Raw genomic sequence first — 26,323 nt, 5'->3', positions numbered from 1 at the left:
CAGTGATCAAGAAATCCTGTGCTGAACTCTTTTATCACCTCTAAGAGTTTTTTAGTAGATGAATTGGGCTGTTCGATATATAGGATCATATCATCTAGCAAATAGGGCTGGGCACAGACTTCATGAATATGACCCCTAAAGCACGGGCAACCAAAGGAAAAATAAGCAATCAACGCTGAGCAAAAAAAATAAAGCTGGAGGTATTACTCTACCTGACTTTAAACTATACTACAAAGCTATAATAACCAAAACAGCATGGTATTGGTATAATAACAGAGACTCTGATCAATGGAATAGAATAGAGCACCCTGAAATCAACCCACGCACTTACTGCCATTTGATCTTCGACAAAGGCATTAAGTCTATTCACTGGGGTCGGGACTCCCTCTTCAGCAAAGGGTGCTGGGATAACTGGTTATCCATTTGCAGGAGATTGAAACTAGACCCACATCTCTCACCATTTACTAAAATCAACTCAAAATGGATTAAGGATTTAAATATACACCCTGAAACAATAAAACTTATTAAAGAAAATATAGGAGAAACCCTTCAGCAAATAGGGCTGGGCACAGACTTCATGAATATGACCCCAAAAGCATGGGCAACCAAAGGAAAAATAAACAAATGGGACTATATCAAACTGAAAAGTTTCTGCACAGCAAAAGAAACAATTAACAGAGCTAAAAGACAGCCAACAGAGTGGGAGAAAATATTTGCAAAATACATATCTGACAAAGGACTAATATCCAGAATATATAAAGAACTCAAACAACTTTACAAGAAAAAAACAAGCAACCCTATTAAAAAATGGGCAAAAGAGCTAAGTAAGCATTTCTCTAAAGAAGATATGCAAATGGCCAACAGTCATATGAAAAAATGCTCAACATCACTCAGCATCCGGGAAATGCAAATCAAAACCACACTGAGATACCATCTCACCCCAGTTAGGATGGCTAAAATCCAAAAGACGCTGAACGATAAATGCTGGCGTGGTTGCGGAGAAAAAGGAACTCTCTTACATTGTTGGTGGGAATGCATAATGGTGCAACCCCTATGGAAAATGGTTTGGAGGTTCCTCAAACAGTTGCAGATAGATCTACCATATGACCCAGCTATCTCACTGCTGGGAATATATCCAAAGGAATGGAAATCATCAAGTCGAAGGTATACTTGTTTCCCAATGTTCATTGCAGCACTCTTCACAATAGCCAAGAGCTGGAATCAGCCCAAATGTCCATCATCGGATGAGTGGATATGGAAAATGTGGTATATCTACACAATGGAATACTACTCAGCTATAAAAACGAATGAAATACTCCCATTTGCAACAACATGGATGGACCTTGAAAGAATAATATTAAGTGAAACGAGTCAGGCAGTGAAAAAGAACTACCACATGTTTTCACTTATTGGAGGGAGCTAAAGGTGAATGAATCAATTCACACACACACACCACACACTCACACAAAAACAAACAAACAGCAACAACAACAACATCAACAACAACAACAATAACAACAAGAAAAAAAAATCGGGGGGGGGGAGAGGAAGATTTAACAACCTCACCTTTTTTTTTTTTTGAAGCTCTTACAACGAGAAAATGGAGGGGACACATCTGGGTGGGAGGGGGGAGAGGGAGGAGGGAGGGAGGTTTTGGTGATGGGACACAATAACTAACTACATTGTATATTGACAAAATAAAAATTAAAAAAAAAAAAAAGAAAGATAATGTTAGTTGTAATTACTTCATTAAATGGCATATGTTTTTTTACTTTTGACCGGTAAGGGGATCGTAACCCTTGGCATGGTGTGGTCTGTACCACGCTCAGTCAGCGCACCGGCCATCCCTATATAGGATCCGAACCCGCGGCCTTGGCGCTTCTAGTGCTGCACTCTCCCGAGTGAGCCACGGGGCTGGCCCAAATGGCATATGCTTTTAAAGACAGTAAATATGAAGAACTCGTACCAATACTTTTGTAATTTAACTTAGCAAAATTTGAATTATTTTATGGTTTTAGTATGTAAAAATTGCTAAATTTTACTTCAGGATACATTTATGATAGGGTCTTAAAAAATCTTTTAATATTCAATTAGTTTGAAACATGAAAAATTTTTTTCTTAGTGTAGTTTTTTTTTTAACCTTAATATATATTATACTCATGAATTGTGTTCTCTAGCTTTCAAACATGCTATATTTTATTTTTACAGGAGATAGGAACAGGTGGCACTTGTCAGTGGAAGATATGTGGACTTAGTCCTACCACAACCTTAGCCATATATTTTGAGGTTGTCAATCAGGTATGACTTTTTGTGTTTGAAATTTAAAAAAAAATTTTTTGAACAGGCACTTAACTTAGGCTATGAATATTTCATATTTTTTTCCCCATAATAAACATGACCCAATGGTTGTCATTCAGCTTTGGAATTTTTGTTATTTTTGGTAAGAGGACATATTGTAACAGAAATGTCAGAGAAACCTGCAAACGCTAAACCTTGGGCAGCCCAACTTTCAGTTGTTTTCTTTTCTTTACTTTTTTAAAATACAAATTGAAGTGTACATAAAATTGTTTAAAAATTCCTTTCTAGCTATGTACTTTTGTAATTAGGTATCTAGCTTCTCCTAGTTGTCACAAGGTATATAATGATGTATAAGTCCTCCTAAAAGAAAGTGATATATATTAAAATTCCATAGAAAAAGATTGGAAGGTTCATATTTGGGAAGATATTTTATCTGCTACAGGAGGTAATTATCATATCAAAGAATGATATAAATTACTGACTTATTTACTGATAGTTATTAGGCATAAAATGAACCACAATGTATTAATAGTTTATCTAAGACAGGTGCAGGGTTTTTTTTTAAACAATTAAAATTTGGGAGAAAGTGACTGTTATTGACAAAAACATCACAACACGAAAAGCAAGAATGTCTACTGTCAAAAGGCATTAATAAAGTTTCACTATTGACTAGTTATTTCTTTCTGATGATCATTATTATACATCACTGTTAGTCTCTTCTCATTAATAGACTTTCATTGGTTATGTTTATCATGTGATTATCTTTCTAAAAGTTCTGCTTTCCTCTTCTATACCTAAGGGAGGAGGAGGTCAATTTCTCTTTATTCAATTATTTGTAGGCTTAAATTGCCTCACTTAGACCTTTCCTTTTCTGTTAATTTCTTTACATTCTCCCTTCACTTTCTTTCATGTCCTTCTGAATTATATATTACTTGAAAATTTGATCCCTAGAGAACTCACTCTTTTCATCCTGCATCATTTTTCCCTCCCCCAAATCCATTTCTCCTCTTCTGTGTGGCAAATCATGACTATTTTGTATGCAGTGAAAACAAGCATCCTTCTAATCAATTTTAGAATGTATTTTAATAGTGTTAGGATATGTGGTCTATGATTGTTTAACAACAATATAGTAGATTTTGCTTAGTTTTTACTCCATTATTTTTACACAGCATAATGCTCCAATTCCTCAAGGAGGGCGTGGTGCCATCCAGTTTGTGACGCAGTATCAGCATTCAAGTGGCCAGAGACGCATCCGAGTGACCACCATTGCTAGAAAGTAAATTGTATTTGTAGAGATTTAATTTTCATGTCAACATTATTCTTGGGTTTGCTTCCAAACTGAGATCCTATTTTAGGTGACATCCATGACGAGAAAGTGAGCATTTATGACTAATAGCATTTTCTTTCTTTCTAACCCAGCTTATTTGCTAGAATATTCATTGTTAAGAACTGTAAGAGCAGTTTTACTCCTAAGACACAGTCTTCAAAATATTTTTTTTTACCTTATTCTCATGAGAGGAGGAGAAAAATCAAACATTTTCCTGTAACAGGCAACAATTATATATATACAACTCATTATATATACACAAGATAATAATACAGCACAATAATGGTATTACTTTTTAATTGATGATAAAAGTTCTTAGCTTATTTTTACCCAAGTATTATGAGTCATTTAACTCATTTATTATCTTTATTCAGCTTCTGCTTTGTGGGCTAGTTACTGTTGTGGGAGGGTGTGAATGCAAAAGGCTTGGACATACTTGGTCTGTTATGTGGTGGTGTGGTATAGACCCATCTCAAACTATCTGTGGCAAAGAGCCAATGGTGTTCTTTCCTCCAGTCTTTTGGGGACAGATCCTTTTATTAAATACAATAAAAATGAATTACTAGGAAAACAAAATTTTAAAAAGGCGTTCAAAGCACAAGTTTCTATTTTTTATTATTAGACTCATTTTATATAAAATTATTCTGTCAAATTGCTCAGAGTATCTAAACGTTTATTCTCAGTTTCTCTTTTTATCTCATGGCAAACTGACATTGGTTCGCATACACACATATAAATGCTGTTATATTTACTTCTAAAAATCTTAATGTTTTAAAAATGTACAGTTACTTTTGAGGGTTTCTTTTAGGTTTGGTTATATTTTCCTGAAAAACAATGTTTTTCCTTAAAAACAATTGAAACTCCTGTTAGTAATTTTTTGAAAATGCTGATTTGTCTAGGTAATATTAGAATTTTGAAATGTTGAAGTAGTTCTCTGTATCTTATAGATTTAAATCTCTGGAGTAGCCAACTATGATATTGTGAATATAGTAATTCAGCATTTCTGTGCTTTCTTATTGTCCTTAGCTGGGCAGATGCTCAAACTCAAATCCAAAACATCGCTGCATCTTTTGACCAGGAGGCAGCTGCCATTCTTATGGCCCGGCTGGCAATATATAGAGCAGAAACAGAGGAAGGGCCAGATGTGCTTAGATGGCTGGACAGACAGCTCATTCGGCTGGTAAGAAGTAAACATTGTGCTTTTCTAAACCAGTGTGCTTTTATTTGCAGTAAATGTTTGTTGCATGTAATCTTCAAAGTTCTTAACAGTGCACCTGAAATACTGTATGAGGGACTCTTACTCAAATTACTAAGACAGCATGGTAATGAATAGCAGAACTCAATGATCTCTACCAGTGAATTAGAATGCCTTTTTTCCTTAAAATGAAAGAGTAACTGTTATGTATGCATCTTTTAAAAGAAATTGGATGTAAAAATTACACATATCAACATACAAAAATATAGATAAGTCTTGATTATCTAGATCTAGGTTACCAAAGTGTGTGCTAGTAAAGTTATTGGTAGTGTTGATTTACCTAGGTTTTTAGCACGTCAGGAACCCATTACTTAAATTATGACCTACACTGCTTTGTTAAGCTTAGTTCTTAATGTTCTAGGTCTACTCAGCAACCTCTGGCCTATTATTTCCTTGAAAGTACTTCTTTATTCACTCTTTAGCTCAAATACCCTGTTGAGAACCCAGTTAAGCTATTGAATTTCTGTATGTAGCACATGGTTTTTTATGTGGTTTTTAAAAATCTTTTTTTTTTTTTTTTGTCTTTTTCCGTGTCCGGCAACGGATCGCAACCCTCAGTGTTGCCCCCGTACTGGACCGGGGACCGGCAACGGGATTGCAACCCTCGGTGTTGCTCCCGCGCCTCGCTCAGCCAGTGAGCGGGAACCGGTCTGTATGTGGGATCCGAACCCTCAGGCGGGAGCGCCGCCGTGCTTCCCAAGCGGCGCACTATCCAGTGCGCCACCGGGCTGGCCTGTTTTTAAAAATCTTGAGTGACATAGTCATTGATTAATAAAGTTAGCCTTTTTTGTAGCATCTTCTAGAACTTTTTAAAAATTTCATCTCCGAGAGTTTTTTTTATACCAGAACCTCTTTGTGAAGAAAGCAGTGTAATAATATTAGCATGTCTTTTTTTTTTTTTTTTGTCTTTTGTCTTTTTCCGTGTCCGGCAACAGATCGCAACCCTCAGTGTTGTCCCCTTACCGGACCGGGGACCGGCAACGGGATCGCAATCCTCGGTGTCGCTCCCGCGCCTCGCTCAGCCAGTGAGCGGGAACCGGTCTGCATGTGGGATCCGAACCCTCGGGCGGGAGCGCCGCCGCACTTCCCAAGCGGCGCACTTATCCAGTGCGCCACCGGGCCGGCCCTAGCATGTCTTTTTTAACAAGAGAGATTAAACCTCTTGTAGGGTCATTCATTGATGGGATACCATCAGTACAAATGCCAACACAGTTCCTCCAAGATGGACCTTTTGTTTCCAAATAGGAAGATACATTAAATATATTTTGACCTTTGCTTGTTTAGGGCAGCATAAAAGTTTCTTTTTGCAGAAGAAAAATTTTTTTGAATTTTACTATCATTTAGAAATCTGACATGACATTGGTAAAACCTGTTAACTCATTGACCTACAGAGAAGCTTTTATTTTTCAGGTTATTATACATACCTCTTTAGTATCGTGACATGTCATCAATGCTTTGACTTAATGTACTATTTTAAAATAGAACCTTCTCAATTTCTCAGACTGTATCTTGTCCTAGCATTTTACTTACTATAATTTTACATGTTGGCATTATTAGGTTCTCACCACCCGTGTGACTTTACCTTTTCTGGGTAATAAGTTGTGCTCTGAAATAGCTTGCTTCCTAAGCCTTTTCACTGAATGTGACTGCCGTAACAAATACATGCTTTGTTGTTTTGAGATTCTAAAAGCTGTTTGAAGTGATCAGGATCTTTACTTGTCAAATTGCTGTGATGTGTTGTAACGTCCTTTTTCCATTTTGCTGGAGCTATTGCCCCATTTGTAGGTTGTCACATATGACACAAAATTGAATAGTACAGCTTGGATTATGAGCCTGTGCAAAGCCCACTGATAAGTACCTTTCATTGTAAAGATGGACTTTTTCTGTGTTTCTTGTTGCACTGTTGCAATGAAATGACTCAGATGATTGTAGTTCTTTAAAATTCTTAGAATCCTCTATAGGCTTAGGTCTGGAATCTTTCACTTCTTTTTCACACCTCAGCTTTAAAAACTGCCATCTTGTTTGACTTGTTTGCAAAACACAAACACTGAAAATACAAAACAGAAGGGCCTACTAAATAACTAAATGAGACAATTGTAAAAAGTACAGGATTACTCAGATTATAACTTATTTCCAATCTGCACATTCTACATTTTGCAGCATTTATAAAGCAATAAGGCAGTTGGGGCTAGAGGACAGGTGAGTCATGGCATAATGAAAATTTTCATATGTAGGAGCTCTTACAAATAGTAATATTTGGGTAAAAAATGGGCAAAGGCCATGAATAAGGTATTAACAAAAGAAGGAATGAAAATGACTAGTAAACATATGAAAAAAAGTTACTAATCTTCCTTATAATCAAAGTTGCAAATTAAAAATGACAATTTTTCCTTTTAAACTGGTTACAGTTAGAAAACCAGGATAGTTCTTAGAATTGGCTAGTATTCAGGAAAAAGCTTTGTAGTTTGTAGGTTTGCTGAATGAATCTGTGCCACCTTTATAAACAAGTGTATAACTTTATATATAGAAGGCAGTTGGTGACTACAACAAAAACTTAAAAACTATCTTTTACTCAGAAATTCTACCTCTAAGAATTTATCCTAAAGATATAACAAGACAAATGTAAATGCCAATAATGAGGAATTGGTTAAGATAATTATGGTATATGTCAATATATATATAGTGGAATACTAATCAGCCATTAAAAATGAAGTAATGTGATGACATGAATAAAAATGTTCATAATAGAAGCAAAAATTTGGACATAAGTATCAGCTATGTCCTGCTCTGGGAATTAGGCTTTTGTACACTCTCAGTTATAAAAGTCAACAATCTTTTTTGTTGTCCTCATTAACCATAATATCAGATTTGCCTAATACTTCATTTTAGCAGAATTTTGGACATAATTAAAAATGTATATTTAATATTGATGGATTTTGGATGTGACCGGTGCCATTGTGCACACAGTGAGCACAGCCTCGTCTTCCACTCCATCACCAAGCCCCTCCCCACTTCCCTTTACGAGAAGCCTCCTGACTTAAACAGAAACCCCTTTTTGCTTCCCCAAGGACACAGTTCTCCACCCCAATCCACATTAGCATAATGACCCTCCTTGATGTTATCAGCCAGCCTTTGGCACACTACATAAGCTCTACCACTCCCACACCTGGTGCTGTCCCTCATTTTCAGGGCATCTCCAGGCTGCCTGCCACTTTGAGCACAGCTCGGCAGATTTTCTTCCTTTAATAAAGCTTGAATGGTACCTGGCATCTCAGCTCACTTTCTTTCAAATATATGATTGATAGTTCGGAACAATGCCTGACATACTGGCTTTTTCACAAAATCTTTTTAGTGTATTTGATACTTTAGATCTTTCCAAGTGTTTTTGATATTCTAGATCAGCACTGTCCAGGAGAACTTTCTACAGTGATGGAAATGTTCTATAATTTGCACTGTCCATTATGAAACTACTACCCACACGTGTCTATTGAGCAGTTGAAGTATGGCTAATGCAACTGATGAACTGGGTTTTTACTTTTATTTAATGTTAATTCATTTAAATTGCCAAATATAGCTAGTGGCTATCATATTGAACAGTGAAGATTATTATCTTAATTCATAAATTTCATCAGTGAAGTATTAAGGGACGTTACAGACAACAACACTCTTATTCCCAGATCCAAGGTCTATTTTCTAAGGATTAGCTCTTCAACTATAGCTTTTTTATCCTTGGATAACTGTGATCCTGAAATGATTTTTCCTAGAAGCCAAAATGTGATCAAACCAATTATGCCTTTTTATGTGCTCTGTAAGGCGCAAGTATGAAAATGATACAGTTGAACATTCCAGGTAGCAAAAATCCTGTAGTACTTGTAGCAATGAACCTTTTGTTACTTTTTCTTCTTCTTATTTTATTTGTTGTTTTTGCCCATGATTCATATGCAACTACTATCATAAACATTGCCAGGAAATGGATCAATTGCATAAGTACTATAAAACTTTTTAGGGCAGAAACTTTGCTCAAGAATAAGGGGAGGAAGCTAACATTTATTGAGTGCTTAATAAGTGCCAGTCGTTGTGCTAGGTAGTTTCTCGTGCAAATTATCTGACTAAATTCTCCAGATGCCTTTTGTCAAGTTATCATAGAGGGCTTGCTTCTCTGTTGCCAGTGTAGGTGTCTTCCTTTATATCCTTCTCATTTCTGCCATTGTGATTCTTCTCTGTTGATGTCTGATTTTCTTTTCCTCAACTATTTATTCTTTTTGATATTGTTTCTGATGTACCAGATTTTATACTAGCAACTTGCATTTGTAGCCACTGTGATAGTTTGATAGTGCATCTTTCTGTCAGTCGGCTTTTGTCTTTTTTAGGTAGAGTCTTAGGAGGCACATGTTGAGCTTTTTTGGTCATCATTTAATAGCTCTTTATTTGCTATCAGAGACACTTAGTTCCAAACATTTTAAGGTGAGTTGTTATTGCATTGGGGCAGTGTATTGTTTATTTCTGAAATTCAAATGTTTTTCTTTGGTTTTAATCAGTCTCTTGGTAAGTCTATAAGTAATATTCTAATTTTAACCATTTATCAAGTATCTGCTTCCTAACGAGTATTTACTTTTTATAAATAGAATATGTATGGGCAACAGTTTTAGCTCTTATACCAGGAAATATATTACTAACACATTTTATTTTATTTAGTGTCAGAAATTTGGAGAATACCACAAAGATGACCCAAGTTCCTTCAGATTTTCAGAAACTTTCTCCCTTTATCCACAGGTGAGTAGATAAAAGGTCCATGCTCTTTTCTTGTGTTGCTTATACCATTGGTTCTCATTTTTTATATTATTTGTCTTTTATTGTTCATAGGATCTATTTGATTGTATTATTCCTTTGGTTAGCTAAGTTTTGGGATAGCTAAGGAACTAATACTATGCTGTGAGTAGATGGTGAAAAGTTTATAGTATTTTTTATTGGCCTTGTAAGTAGTCATTTACTTGTGGTAAATAGAGATTTACATTGGAACCCTTAATAGGTATAATTATATGTAAGGCTGATTAGCTTTTCATCTGATAGAAGAGGATCTATTTACATTGGTACCAAAAGGATATCATCTGAGGTAATTTTACCAATTAGCTAGTCTTATAACATGGTATCATCATCTGAGAACAATTTTATGGGGCAATACTAGGTAAATAGAAAAGAAACTAATTTGATTTACCTTACACAATATTTTCCACTTGGAGCAGTGAAATCTATCCCTCCATATTTCTGTTGATTTGATAGATACTTTTAAAAGTCTAGATTTTTAATATAACAAGTAACAGAGATGACATTTATACAACTGAATACTATGTGCAGGGAACTTTAGGAGGATAAAGATGACTAGCACAGATCCCAGTTACAAGGAGCTTTCAGTCTTGAAGGATGAGTTCTGAAATACACATAAACAGCACAGGACAGAAAGCAAGCAATGCTAGGAGAGAGATACAAAATTTAGAGAAAACTTAAAGGAATCCTTTCAAATGGATGGTTTGATACATTTTTAAATGCGGAGGCATTTTAGCTCAACTTGGAAGGAGGACTAGTATTGAAATGTGGAAATTCAAATTTTTGCCCATGAAAACTTTGTCTAAAGTTTCAACTCTCTTTTCAAAGCTGTTCAATTTTTTTGAAGATCCTTTATTGATCTGTAAACCCGAAACTCTGTGCTTTTTGAGGGAGACTCCCCTGAACCTCTGGTGAGGTTTCAGAGAATCAAGAAAAGGCAGGGTCTACTTGTCTTAACACATGCAAAGTTCCTTCTCTTTTGGGAATTCTCAGGCATCATCTTCATAGCAGAAACTGATAGGAATAGGAATGAGGGCATTAGCCTAAGTGTATGACTAAATTCTTTACATTTTTCTTACGCCTTCTCTTTAGGCTTTTATATCTTCAGAAAAATCTGGGCATCCCATTTTTTTCTTCTCTGCTAGAAATAGGAAGCAGAGGACCCAGGAATAGTTTTTTTGGGTGGGGGGAGGGTTTTCAAAACCTGATGATCTTCTAAAAGATAGCAAAGACTAAATTTAAGGGAATCTCCTAAAAATTTACCATCTAGACACTTCTGTGAGTAAACAGGAATGATTGAAGTGGTAAGGAATGAGAGAGCTTCTCGATGAATTATGGATCACTGCAAAAAGAAAAAGGAATGAGAATTTCAGTGATTGGCATGTGCTGGGAAAGAATTGTTGAGTGAGTTCTAGGCAGGAGCAACATGTAGGCATTTGGGACCTGAGGGGTGAAGGAATTTATGAGAAGTGACTAAAGACAAGTGGGAGTACTTTGTGGCTGCTCCTATTGATTGTATCAAAGTCCTTTATTCAGTCCTGACTCTCCCCTGTTTTGATCTCTTTCAAAAAGAGAGGAGTGAGGAATGGGAGGAGGGGAAGAAAGGAGAAAGAGTGAAACAGAGTCTGGAGAATTATTTATTAGGGATTGATAAAACCTTAAATATTATGAAATTATATGAGTGTAGATGGGTTTTTTTAAAAAAAAATAACCAATGCAAACACTTCCTGGTGCATGTTTTTGAGAGCTATACAAAAAGTAGAAAATCTGTTATTCTATTTTTATTTTCTTTTAGTGGTGGTAAAGAGTAGTAATAAAAAAGTCCAGAGATGATGTCAGAGGGATGGGTAATGAAAACAAAGAAGGCTGATAACACACCATCTGGCATCAGACTCCGAATAACTCAGATTTCAGCAAGGGGTTTTTGTCCTTCTTTCTTTAACTTTTTTAATGTTGTAGAATCATATTTTTAAGCAGCTGATAAATATCAGGAATAAGATTCCTTTCTGAGGAATATAATTTAGAATGTTCTTGTTATACCTTGTTTTATTGTGTTGTTAATAGTTGTAATCAAATGGTTTTGTTAATTAGCTCCCATTGCAATATTAAAATCAGTAAAAGCTGTCTCACATGTTTTATCTTGTAGTTTATGTTTCACTTAAGAAGATCTCCTTTCTTGCAAGTTTTTAACAATAGTCCCGATGAGAGTTCATATTATCGTCACCATTTTATGCGTCAAGATCTGACTCAGTCTCTAATCATGATTCAGCCTATTCTGTATGCGTATTCTTTCAGTGGACCACCAGAGGTAAGGGGAGTGGAAAAAATAAATTGGATTTGTGACTGTGAAGAGTGGCATTAAAAAATTGAAAGTAACTAAGGTTTTTTGGAAATAGTCATTACGAATATAAGAATTTAAAGGAAAGAATAGTTGAGCTATTTATGTATTCATTTAATAATATTTATGAGTGCTTACTGTATGCTGGACATGCTAGGCTGCATTAGGAAGTCATTAAAAATAATACAATTGTGATGTGGAAGAGACTTTTAGATCATTTTGTGCAGCCATGTGGTTGATTCTCTAAGGCTTTTAATTATACTTTATGTCTTTAACAATGTCCAGAAGTGATTATGATTCTATAATCTGTAGCTTATTTGAGAGTTTAGTGTCTGACAGTTGTGACATTCTGTTTAAACAAAGTCTCGTTTTAATAAAATCTAGTTTTCCTATGGTCTTTTGAGAACATATAATACAGTTGATTATAAAGACATATACGGTACTTAGAAGAGTGACAGTCATCCTTTAACCTTCCTAACAGGTTAAAATAAGTGGGACAGTCTGCTATCAAATGAACATTTTTTCTCTTCTATAGTTAAAGTTGTCTGTTTTACCACTTATTAGAGACTATACTTGAAAATAATACATTAGGAAAGGTCAGTATAAAGAGAATATTTATAATATCTGATTGATGATTCCCTAATGATGCCCTTAACCACTGTTTTGTAAAATAGTGTATAAAATGTTTTATTTTGTTACTACAAATTTTTAGTAATTAAATCGTTTTTACTTTTTTAGAAAAATACATTTTAAAAATATTTTGGATTAGCTATATAGTTTGATCTTGTAGTTTTTTTGAATCAGGAAAATAAGTTTTATAGATAACTTCTTTTTTCTTATTTCAGAGTAATATATGTAAATTGCAGACATTTGGAAAATGTAGAATAGTGTTTAGAAGAAAATTGGAATCCTGCCATCCTTAGTGCCTGCTCTATCAAATTCCAACCTTTCTGTTTAATCCATCAATCCCATTAGCTTCATTTTTCTTAAGGAATCTTTTGAGTTATCTTTCTCTCCTACATCATCACTTTTTGTTCATCGGAACATTCTTATTAACATAGAAACTTTAACAGCACTCATAATAAACAAGAAAACTGACCAAAAAAACCCCCCACCTTGACACACATTTTTCTCTTATTGCCACCCATTTCTCTGCTCCCAGTCACGGTTAAACTCAAAAGGTTATTTGTTGTCTATACTTCCTCACCTCACATTCTCTTTTCAACCTATATTAGTCACACTTTTGTCCTCAGCATTATACTGAAGTGGCTCATATCAAGACCACCAATGTCCTATGTCTTGCCTGAACCTAGGGAGACCTCTCCTTGAAAACATTTTTCTTTAGGCTTCTGTGACACTTACTACAGCTAAAACCACGTGGTTTTCCTCCTACTCACTGACCCTTCCTTCTCAGTCTCCTTTTGCTGGCTTCTTCCTTTCAGACCTCTTAAATGTTGGCATGCTGCTTAAGGGCTCAGTCTTTTGGCCTTCCCTGTCTTACCTCTCTGTAAGTGATACAGTCTAACCTCATAGCTTTAATTACCATCCTCATGCAAGTGATACCAAAATTTATGTCATCAGTTCCCTTTCATTTTATTTACAGCACTATTTTCCATGTGCTCCAAATTTGCTCTATCCCAAGCCTTTCCCATTTCACTCAGTGGTGCCATCAGGCTTAGGAGTCATTTTGATTTCTGCATGACTTTATGCTACTTTTTGTTTGTTACCTCAGTTTAGAAAGATTCCTTAGAAAATTAAATTAAAATACACTGTGAGAATTCATAATAGAGATTTTAAGTAATAAAATATAAATTTAAAATTTAGAAAATATCTTGGAAAGGTCTGTCTTGTATCTTTAAGTAATTTATTTTTCCTTTTTCCTCATCTCTCCTTGTTTTCTTCATATTAGCCGGTTCTTCTTGATAGCAGCAGCATTCTTGCAGATCGTATTCTTCTCATGGACACATTCTTTCAGATTTTGATTTATCATGGTGAGGTAAGATTCCATAGCACTTACAACTATGCATGTAAAGTCTTTTTACCTAGGGAAGTTTTTCCCCTGTATTATATGGCTAGTATTTCATCTATTATAAACTTTGATTTCTGTTTTTATAAAATATGTATAAAATGTGATTCTTCCTACTGTAAGTTTTTAGGCTTCAGTTGCAATTGACCCAGCTGTGGTCGTTATGTTCATTTGTCCACATTTGATTGGACAAATGGATTCTACACAAAGCATAGTATTGAGAAAGTAAGAACACTGACATATACGTAAACATGTCACACTTTAGGGTTTCACCTGAAGACATTGTGAGGGGAAAAGTCAGCCTTTGTCAGTGGGCAGTCATTCCTTTGTATTATTTCATGTAATTGTTATGAGGAGTTAATAAGTGTTCCATGTGATCTTGAAAACCCATTTAAAGCATAATGAATTAAAATTTATAACTTAATTTGGTGGTAAATGATTGAAAAGAACAGAGTATTTGAGTAGCTGTTAAGTTTTAATCCAAGTATTTAGCAGAACTCTATTCATTCAGCCAATATTTAAGTGCTTCCTCTGTATGAAAACACTGTACTCTGGATACTTTGGAAGATACAGAATTTCTTTTTTCATATAGACTTGCACTCAAGCTTATAGTCTAGTATTTTAGTAACTTGGGCAGATTTATTTTTCTAGTTGCTTTAATTATAAATAATTTAGATTTGCATTGTAATAGTAAAAGTGTTACTCAAAATATCTTTTTAAGTAATACTCTTGGACTTCTTAAAGACTTATCGATTTTGATTATTTTTAATTGATACCAGTTTTTAATGCCATTTACTTTTTAAGAATAATACCTGTAATACTGACAGGCTTAGTTTTTTGATTTTTTCATTTTGTTTTTATGGTAATTTTTGCCTTTTCAAATGCTTCTTGTTAATGTGCTTAAAGGAGAAATCAGAAGTACAGATGCCTGTTTATTAAATACAGAAACATAAAGCTGTACAGAATATACATTGGCTCATTCAGTTAACTTAGAAACCAAACCAACTTTAAATTTTTGGATGATTTAATTACATGGTTTTTAGAGCCATTTACCTTAATAAAGGAATTGATTCAGTTGCTCCTCTACAGGTATATTATCTTTGTAATGTTATTGCTATTATTATTAAAATTTTTATGTTTATATGTCTTGTGGGAATGTAACACCATTGGTAAAGACGTCATAATAGTAGGTCATTAATTTTGAAGTCTCTGGGAAGTCTTCTGTAATTTAACCATCCTCCCCCCCATATCACAAGCTTAGGTAGATAGCTTTTAGCTATCATTAACTTGATAAGCGTAATATTTTAAAAATTTTCTGGCTTATATAAGTATTATTTTGTTTTACTTTTAAAGGAGAAGTAGTATCCTAATTTTGCATCTATTTACTTAAGAATATTTTCTCTACTGAAATTAGTATTTCTAACAACAAAAATCGAGGTAAATGGAATAATGTTCTATAATTTTCTTATTTTCTGAAGATTACTTCCTTTGAAAAAATCTTTATTAATGGGCTACAGTAATCAACCACATTGTATATTGACAAAATAAAATAAAATTTAAAAAAATAAAAAATAAAAAATAAAAGATTTTTAAATGGTCAGGAAATTTAAAATAAGTCCTTTAATTGTTTTAAAATTAGACCATAGCACAGTGGAGGAAGTCAGGATACCAGGACATGCCAGAATATGAAAATTTCCGCCACCTTCTGCAAGCCCCAGTGGATGATGCACAGGAGATTCTTCACTCCAGATTTCCAATGCCGAGATATATTGACACTGAACATGGGGGCAGCCAAGTAAGTAATGTTAATTTGTGTGTTGTATTGATAGGTTTGCAGTGAGGTTTTCCTAATTGCTTTCTGATTTTAAATTGAATGGACTACTTCATAAGGCAAATGGAGGGGGAAAGTATCCAGGACTTGGTTTTTGCGTTAGCTTTGAGAGCAAAGCAATAAGACTGTTGACTAGCTGCCTAAAGCAGGCAATTTCCTTCACCTTCTACCACCAGCTCAGCTCTCCTAACAGAGCCAGGATGGCACTGTGGTAGTATGCCAGCTTTAGTTGAGCAAGAAGATATGAACAGCTTGGGAAATAATTTATTGTTCTTTTCTTAAAGCTGTTTATTTACTGGTAAAGTATTTGACTATGAAGTTTGTGGTAAGTTACTTTTTTCTGTTTTCCTCATTCGTTTCTCTATCCTTCCAGTTTTCTAGAAAATAAATCATCATGTAAAAGGAAAGCATTGTGGTATTATAAAAGGCTTTGTGGTTTTTAGAATTATGAGGATTAAATAAAATACATGTGCATACACACCCAACTGTGTTTTGAGCCCTTCAGAAGGCTAGATTTAGGTCCCTTTAACATACTTAAAAAACACTTTTTTAGCTCCCCCTTGTAATTTTTAAAAGAGATAAAATAAATTAAGTATAAGTTGTTATGGGTTTGTGTCACTTGCATAGTGCTTAGCACAGTACTGCAGAATAGGTAGCAGATATTATGAGTAATATTAGTCAGAAACGATAGCAGTTATTATTAGGGTTTTACTTTTTTTTTTTTTTTCCTTTTTGTCTTTTTTTGTGTCTGGCAATGGACCGCAACCCTCAGTGTTGCGCCTGTACCAGACCGGGACTGGCAACGGGATCGCAACCCTCGGTGCTGCGCCCGCCCCTCGCTCAGCCAGTGAGCGGGAACCGGTCTGTATGTGGGATCCGAACCCTCGGTGGGAGCGCCGCCGCGCTCCCAAGTGGTGCACTGTAGCAGTGCGCCACCGGGGCGGCCCATTAGGGTTTTACTTTAAGTATAATAGGCTTTATCATGTATTGAGAATTTGCAAAGCACTTTATATACCTTATCTCATTTGATCCTCATAAGAATTCTATTATTTCCATTGTACAGGTAATAAAACTGAGACTTATGTTGCTTGTGGCCAAAGAAACAGTAAATGGAGGAGCTGGGATTTGAGTCCTGGTGTTTTGACTCCAGAGCTAGCACTCTTGACTGTTGTATTAAACTGATTCCTTGAGAGCAGAAAAAAGATTTTTTATGATACTGAATTTTAGAAGATATGACTGCCTGTGTTCTCCAGTATGAATTAAACACTTATGGCTAGTTCTCTCATTGATGTCTCACTATGTGTCTTGCCATTTTCCTCTTTTTTCTGGCTTCTGTTTTTATGATAATAAGTGATAGTGGGTAGATGGGTGAAATGTTAAGTAAGCTGTCTCATGTAATCACCTGTGGCTTAGAAAGTTTGAGAGTCATTGTTTAAAGTAAAAGAATATATAGATTTTCATGGGCTTTATTTTTATTATTATTTGGGACTTTGAACTTCTGATGTTTCAGACCAAGTTTACAGTAATTTCACACTAACCTTGTCATAATTGTTACACACATGATTTTTGTGTGCTGAGTTTTGGACTCATTTATTTGTTATTATGAATGTTATTATGATTGTATGATTTGGAGAGAAGAGGGTACATTAATTATTTATTTATAACACATAGTGGCATACACATTTCAAAATTTAGTTAATCTTTTAAAAGTTACATTTTAATAAAATTAATTTTACCAACTCAGATAAAATCGACTTTAGATAATATAATGTATTTATTCAGCTTTAACTGTCCAAATCTGTTTTTGATGGATAATGTTATTTACTCTTTGCTTTTAAGGCCCGTTTCCTGCTTTCAAAAGTCAACCCTTCACAGACTCATAATAATATGTATGCCTGGGGGCAGGTAAGTGCAAATAGCAGGCCTTGGAAATTATTTCTTTGTGTATTTATACTTTGTTATCTTACTGAAAGCTACATTTTTTTTTCCTCTGTATTTAGTAACGATTTCTGTTGGAAGAGTAATGGAAAAATAAGAGCAGAAGATAAAATTAGAATTGGATAGGACTATAGAAAATAAAAAAGTGATCCTATCAGATAGACAGAACCCCTTCATATCAAGCTTAGCACTATACTCTTGAGACAAAAAGCAATAACATGTACAAGATGAGATAGGGAGTGATGATTCAAGCTTCGTGCTAGGCCACAATAAGCCAGGAGAGGCCATGGATTATAGTTGAGCAGAAGAGGCAGGAGGCCTGGAAGTCATTATGGATATATTTTAATTTGGTAGAGTCCTACCTCTTGGTGTAATATATAAACATTTATCAAGTGTCTGATATATGCTGGACATTGCATGAGGACAGGAATTCTAGGTAGAGGAGACTATGGGCTAAGATAATAGAGTACACATAGAGATGAATAGTAGAACACGAAACTAGAAATGTGTTGTATGACCAAATTTTGGAGGATCTTTGAATGCCAGGTTGAAGACTGAGAATTTGCGTCTTTATTTGGTAGATAATGGAGAGTCATTGAAGGTTTTTGGACAGGGGGGCAAATTTGAGTCTCAGATAATGTAGTTGAATCTTAAGATTAATTGGGAGCAGTCTGTATGTTGAAACTATATTTATTAAAGTAATCCAATCGAGAGAGAATGAAGGCAAGATGGTGAAAAGAATAGATCTGGGAGTATTTCAAAAGTAGACTCAATGGGACTTGATTGGAAATTGCAGGAAAGTGTAATACTCCAGGGCAAGACAGCTATACAGAAGATATGAATTCTGATTGGATCATGGATTAGAGGGAGAGAATAGCTATGAAGAACATAATTGGGGTGATTTGTGAAAGTTGAATATAGACTACAGTATATCAGATAACTAGTATAATATTAAATTTCTTGAGTGTAGTGATGGTGTTGTGATTATGAAAGAGATTGTCCTTGATCTTAGGAGATACATCCTGAAGTATTTAGGGGTAAAATGTCATGATGTCTTCAACTTGCAGAAATGATTCACAAAAAGAAGAAAAAAGGAAAAATACGTAGAAATGTAAAGCAAATGTGACAAAATGTTAACAATCAGTGAATTTAGGTATATGATATTAGAGTGTTTATTATGTTTCTCTCTCAACCTCTCTGTAGGTTTGAATTTTTAAAAAATAGTTGAGGAGAAATAAGGCAGTTTGGGGCTTTGAGCCTGGGTGAGTAGGAGAACACATGTCAGAAAGTGGGAGGGTAGAGAGAAAATGTTTGATTTTAGATACATGAGTTTGAGATACCATCTAGATGGCCTTACTGAGCCATGGGATGGCCATATTGATTGTGGCCATACTGAGCAGGCTATTGGAAATTTGGGTTTGGTGGTCAGGGCAAGAATGTGAAAGTTGATTCTAGAAGGGTGGTACTTAAAGTCATCACAGTAAACGCTTGTCTAAGGAGAGAGTACAGAGGTAAAGAGAGATGAGATAAAACTTTGAGGAAGTATAAATGGTAGAAGTATTTTATAAATAATCAGAGGTAAAGGAGAATCAAGAGAATACCATGTCATAAAAGGTGAAGGAGGACTTTATAGAAGGAAGAAGCTGGTAACAAACACTGAAATGCTGCAAACAGTTGAAGGAGGACAAACTGAAAAAAAGCAGTTGGATTTGATAAGTAGGAGGTCATTTGTGGCCTTTGGTATAAGCAGTTTTAATACAGTGGTTGAGTAGAAGATAAATTGTAAGGAATTAATGGGTGTAAAGAAGTAGAGGTTGTAAGTATAAATGATTCCTTTGCAAACTTAGCCTGAGGATAAATAGGATAGGTGGATGATTGTTATTAGCATAAGGGCACAGAACTTATTTGTAGACAAGCATAAGGGGCCAATATGGGAAGACACAAAAGAACAGATGTTTAAGATCCTTAGAAGGAACATATATGATCACAAGTGCTGTATGGGGGTTAAGCATTGGTAAGGAGGCATGACATTTCTTTCTGCAAAAGAAGAAAGTGAGAAAAGGGTGAAGAAACAGTTTTGAGGTGGAGAGAAAGCTCATTTGGGTAATTGCCTGTTTGTTTTTTCCAGTAATAGATTATTTGCTAATAGTAAGAAAGGCTGCGGTTAAGGACTAGAAAATAGAAAAGATCACAAACAGCTATAAGGGGCTGGCTAGTTAGTTCAGTTAGTTAGAACATGGTGTTGATAACACCAAGGTCCAGGGTTCGATTCCTGTACTGGCCAGCAGAAAATTAAAAACAAAACAAAAAACCCAGCTATACGGAATATAAGAAATCAACAGAAGATGAATAAAAGGAGTTTGCAGCAGTGGTAAGGGCCCATTTTATTTACTAACTATTTTTAGAGCATGCTTCCATAAAGTCCTTTAACCATGCTTTGTAGTTCAGGCACTGGACCAAAGATGAAAGACTTTGAAGGTAACTTAGGACTGGAGTTGAGAAAGTTGGGCACATTAGAAAAGGGGTAGAACAGTTTAAAGCCATGTTAATTGACTGTGGGGGCCAGGCTGGGTAGAAAATAAATGAAGCAATAATTGGGATTAAGTCTCCTTCCCTTTGAATATAGACGTGTCTCAGAATTTTGTCCTGATTTCCTACCTTCACTGTTTCTCTGGGTGATTGTATCCACTCATGGCATTGGCTTTCATCTGAAAGCTAAGTTGCAAATCTCCATCTTTTATCTGGCTTCACATTGCGCTATAGACTTGAATTTCTTTAACTGCCTGCTGCACATTACTTGAATTTTCTGTAGACATTTCACAAGAAGAATGCCCCAACTTGACTGTCTCTCTTTTTATACCATCTTGTTTTTCCTGGTTTCCTATTTTTTTACAGAGGGCCTTGCCAATTCTCTCATTCCCAGGGCTTGGAACTTTAGTCTTTTACAATTTCTCCTTTCTGTCCCTAATTACTCACAAATGTTTTGCCTTATTTCCCATATCCATTCCCTTTTTTCCTGTCATTAACTGAGGTTAGATCCTTGTTACTTTTCACACAAACTGTTGGAATTACCTGCTAACTGGTCTTAGTGCTTCAACTTTTCTTTGTTCTGGCAGTGGCCAGAAGGGTCTCCCTCAAGTGGTTATCCTGAATATCAGATGTGAAATCTTCCACAACCCCTTATTGAATTACAGTTGACCCTTGAACAACATGGGTTTGAACTGCACAGGTCCACCTAAAGGCTGATTTTTCTCAACCAACTGTGGTATTTTAAGTACTGTATTCATGGAAACCTGTGTATAGGGAAGGACAACTTTTCATATCTGGCAACTGTGGGACTTGAGTATTTTCGGATTTTGGTATATGTGGGGGTCCTATTCCCCAAGGTTACTGAGGGATGACTGTACATATAAACCCTTTATATTGCTATTGAGGGTCCTTTCTGGTTTGATCCAAATATTTTTTTCCACCTTTAGCTACTACTTAGTACTTTTAGCCAAACTGGACTTCTCATTCCACTTTGAATACACTGAGCATACTCCCATCTCTGTGACTTTGTCCCTATCACCACTTGGACATATCCTAGCCATCCATCAAAGCTTAATTCAAAGTTCACTGACTCCAGGAAACCTTTCCTATGATTGCATGACTGGGTTTGTGTAATATCCTTGCTCTGTGATTGCTTTTCTCCCCCATGCATTTCCTACAGCACTTACTTTTCCTGTTAGGTTATAAATTACTTGAGGGCAATAAACTGTGTTTTCATTTTTGAATTCCCACAGTACCTTAGACATAGCATATACTAAATATAATAGATCTGGACAGAAGAGCAGAGATTAGAGTATGGGAGATCTGTGGAGGTGGTTAGAAGTTAAGGAGGTTTTGTGATATAGATAAATAAATTGAATCCATTAATTCTGAAAGTCTGAAAAGTGGGGAGGTTTTTATAACAAGGAAAGGAGCTTAATCTTAGAAGTGTGGAAGGTTGGTAGTTCAGAATGCAAGCTCTGCAAGTTACTTCTCTTTGCCTTTACTTCCTTTCCATTTTTATGATAATTTGTTTAGGAATTGACTTTAGAATGGTAATTTTCATGAACATAATTTAATGTTTTGGGTTATTTGGAAAAATAGTTTAGAGATGAAAAGCTTTTTTGGGGTAACAATCCCACAGCTGACTTGTCTGCAGAGTTGAACGTGTTTGATATGGACATTAATATTTTGTAAATATTATCCATTAGTTTTTACTGTAATCAATGGAAAAAAAAGTCTCTCCCTAGAGATATATAACATAGGAAAGAAACCTATTTTAAGCTTTGAAGTTTAATTATTACTGCCTGGAAGTAGGGGCATTAGAGGCATAAACAAGAGCCCTAAGTTCTTTTTTGATTTAGGATTTTTATAAGAGAAATTATGTTAATTTTTTATAAATAATACAGATTATAAATTATGATTATTATGTTTCAGTCCCTATGCTAAGATTTCTATGCACTCTCATTTAATTGTTAAAAAACTTGTAGAAGGTGGATACCATTAATCTCTATTTTTCAGAATAGAAATCGAGGCTTATATAGGTTAAGTAACTTACCCAAGATCACATAGCTAAACTGTGGCAGGGTCCAGATTTTAAACCAGGTCTGTCTAACTCCAGACTCTGAATTTTTAATCATTAAGCTAATTTGATGATTGCAATTTAGTGAATTAACTTGGTAGACAAGGATTTTACTAAAAATTAATGGTATCTAATATTTTAGTGGGGCTTTTTTAGGGGTGGGGTGGGGCGGAGGAGTCAGAAATCAAGCACTCAGTAATAGGTATTATCCATGAATGTCCTGAAGAGGGCACCACGGCAACACTGTTGTGACAGGGTTCTGGAGGCCTCCATTGCTATAGTGCTTCATATACTAAATGTAAGGCTTGGACCTTTCTGCCTAATCGTGGATATGTTTTTACTTATTTATACGTATATTTATTTATATACACATATATTTACTTATATATATATTTATATATAAGTAAATATATATATATTTTTTTTCTCATGCACTCTTTTATTTTTTTATTAGCATATTCATTGTTGCAAATCATACTTATTCTTTATGCCCGTTATTCCTCCTCCCCATCTAATAACCATAGATTTGTTCTCTTCATCTGATAGATTAACTGTTCCTCTATTGGTTTGTTGCCTAGATGATCTGCCAGTACTGGATGGGTGTCCTCCCCTATTATAGTAAATCAGATCCTTCTATTACTCTGTGTAGTGTGCTTTGTGGAGAGGACCTCTTTTTTTAGTTTATATTTTTGTATTTTGTATTTTTATATTTTTACTTATTTACATTTAAAAAAAAGTTTTTTTTTTTTTTGGTGGCTGGCTGGTACAAGGATTGGATATATTTAAGATAAAAAGGGCCCATTTAAAAAATTGAGATCAACTCACTGCTCGTTTTTGATAAAATTGAGTTGAGCATTAGTATTTAAAATTTCAAATAAGATTTCTGCAGTATGTAAGTTAGAAAATCTGTATCTATTTTGTCTTGACTAGGAGAAGTAGGTCTTGGATTGGGTTACTTGAAGAGGGAAATTTGTAAAACAAAAAAAAAATCAGGTATAGTATGGAAGGAAAAAGCAAGAGCCACCAGGTTATTATTGGTTTAGTCACATTTTTGAGACCTGTGCTTCTCTGTGTTAACTATGAAGGTAGAATAAGAAAAAGTATTTCAGTGTTGAAAATAGTAGATTTTTCAAAAGAAGTAATAATAAAAATAGCTAAAACATGTTGTGTGCCTGCTGTGTGTGTGGCAGGTATTGTTCTATTTGCTTTATACAATTTAACTCATGTAATCATTTACAATTGAGTGGGATAGGTCCTGTTATTAGCCTTAATTTACAGATGAGGAAACTAAGACACAGATCAAAGTCACACCGGTAGTAAGTGGCAGAGTCAGAATTTGAGCCAAGGCAGCCTGGTTCCCGACTCTGTGTCCTTAATCCCAGTGCTGTTGCCTGTCTTTATTATCAAGTTTTTCAAGGTCTTATGAATTAACATATGATAAATTGACTTTCATTTCTTCAGGAGAGTTTATGGTATGTCTGTGGCCATGCCAGACTAAAATCACAGGAGCTATAAATTCTCATCTTACATTTGCCAGTAACTTACTGATGTCTTTTGAAATTTACTTAATTTCCCTGTTTTGGTCTTTTTATATTTATTAATAAATAAGAACTTGAGAACTTGAATTCATGTATAAAATCTTCTAGAAATACTTTGCCTTGCGACAGTAAAATTTTATTGTTAATGCATTGGGTTACCAAGGTCATTCTATTAACATGATTTTTATTATAATGGATATTAGAAATTTTCCCTAACTTTTGTTAATTACTTAGAACCCACAGAAATCAGTTTAAATGACTTGAAAATTTGATAAGCATAGTGTATTTTAAAAATGATAATATGAATTTGCTTCCATCCAGCTGGCATTTCTGTTAAAATGCCAGGGAGAAGAGGTCTGGAGGTCAGGCTGTCTTAAAGCCCAACCCTTTAATTGCATCATTCGTCTTTCTAGTGACCAGCCCCCATCCTGAGTCATCTCATCTCATAGCATAAACTCAGGTGTGATCTGAGCATCCCATGCATAACCACAGACACAACTATTACTCCGGAAATGCTGAGGATTTAGTCTCCCTCCCGGGAACCAGCGACAAGTTAGGGTCTTCTTTTATTCAATGAGAGCATAGGCATTATTCTAATAACAATTTCTTTGTCTATTTTAAACATTTGCTTATACATTGCTTAATACATTCCAATGTATCACCTTATGTTTTAATCATAGCAAATATCTTTCTTTTCCTCTAGGAGTCTGGAGCACCTATTCTCACAGACGATGTTAGTTTACAAGTATTTATGGATCACTTAAAGAAACTTGCTGTGTCAAGTGCCGCTTGAAGTGCTAAACAAGTTAAGGACACTTAAGACGAAATAATATTTCAGTTCCCTTTTTTTTCCCTTTTCCAGTTTATCTGTGGAAACCAACAGAGCTATCTCTCCAGACTTACTTTGTATTAGTATGGTTTGAGACAACATATGGAAGAATGTTTATGTTTGTAGATTAAGCTGGAATATAATGAGAGCAATAAGAACAAATTTGTTTTGCTTGCCACAGTATTATAACTGGTTTTAGAAATTTGCAGTCTTTATAACTTAATTATGTTTGAATGAAAATAGTCTGCCTTGTACAATAGATATAACTCATTTGTACATTGCAGACAAATCCAAAGTGGCACTGAATGTCCTTGCTGACCTTTTAAAAACTTTTTTCTTAATTTTAGCCAGAAAGTAACAATATCAATAGTAATGATAAATGTGAACATTTTTGCTTATTCATTGAGTATTTTTCTGTGATTTTCAGCACTTATGTATACACTTTTTCTATACTTATTCTGTTAAGGCAGATTTATTTTTATGATTTGTTTAGGAATTGATTTTATAATGGTATTTTTCATGAACATAATTTAATGTTTTTGGTTATTTGGAAAAATAGTTTAGAGATGAAAAGTTTTTTTGGGGTAACAATCCCACAACTGACAATAAATATGAAATTTTCACAAAGTACCCAACTTATGTGACTAAACAATTTTTTTTTTAAAGAGAGATAGAAAATAAACCATTTGGTCAAGAGTGCATTTTAGAAAGCCTTTGCTGTAAAATGACTGTTGTACCTACTAAACCAAATTCGGTTTTACTGCATGGTTTTGTTGTTTCCCCTTGTTTTTCTGAATTTTACATTGCATCCTTCAGTATTTTAACATTATTTTGGGAGTTTACACATTGCTTTTTGTTTCTGTTCTTTCTTGTGAAATTTACGAAGTTGTGGTTCTTATTGAAACAGTATTATATAATTGTTTAATTATATCATGTGGTGATGCTCAATTCTATTTTGATTTATTCATTAGTATCATTCACTTTTGTCTTTGAAAGTTTACTTGTAGCAAATATGTTTACATTGCTAAAGCCAGATATGTTTTGACAATGAAATTTACATATCAAGTACTGCAATAAAAGGTGGTGCTATGATATATGTTTAGAAGGACAGTTTTGATGATTGTACTTGCATGAACACAATCTTAAGATGATAAAACAGAAACTTTAAAACGTGTTATATTCAGTTAGCTTAGAAAAATTTGCTTTGTTCCATCTTATTTGAATAAATGACAATAAAATATACTTTTCTCTTTTTTTCTGGTTATTTTGAAATCTGTAAAATGTGAGAAGCATAATGTAAATTAGAGCATTAAATCTACTATTAGTGGATGAAAAAGTTACTGATTTTAAAAATTATAGCTTTATTAAGATATAATTTACATACCATACAGTTTATTCATTTAAAATGTACAGTCAGTGGTTTTTTATTATTTTCGTGGAGTTTTGTAACCATTATCACAATCCATTTTAGAGCATTTTCATCATCCCAAATGTAGTTCTCTTATAAGGC

General features: G+C 34.6%; 1 protein-coding gene across 1 annotated transcript; it reads left to right on the top strand.

The window, feature by feature from the left end:
• Positions 1-2,208: 2,208 nt before the first annotated feature.
• Positions 2,209-26,067, top strand: LOC103604779 (protein transport protein Sec23A; the record flags this gene model as incomplete). The annotated part of the gene is made up of 9 exons (XM_008589349.1): positions 2,209-2,298; positions 3,468-3,574; positions 4,652-4,805; positions 9,576-9,653; positions 11,851-12,012; positions 13,952-14,038; positions 15,708-15,863; positions 17,739-17,804; positions 24,688-26,067. Coding segments are annotated over 9 exons (990 nt in total), but the record flags the coding sequence as incomplete, so codon positions are not given.
• Positions 26,068-26,323: the final 256 nt, after the last annotated feature.

The sequence above is a fragment of the Galeopterus variegatus genome, unplaced genomic scaffold (genome assembly GCF_000696425.1).
Source record: "Galeopterus variegatus unplaced genomic scaffold, G_variegatus-3.0.2 Scaffold5389, whole genome shotgun sequence".
Taxonomy (NCBI): domain Eukaryota; kingdom Metazoa; phylum Chordata; class Mammalia; order Dermoptera; family Cynocephalidae; genus Galeopterus; species Galeopterus variegatus.
Note: the sequence above shows the minus strand (reverse complement) of the source record. Positions and strands in the feature narration are given on the sequence as shown.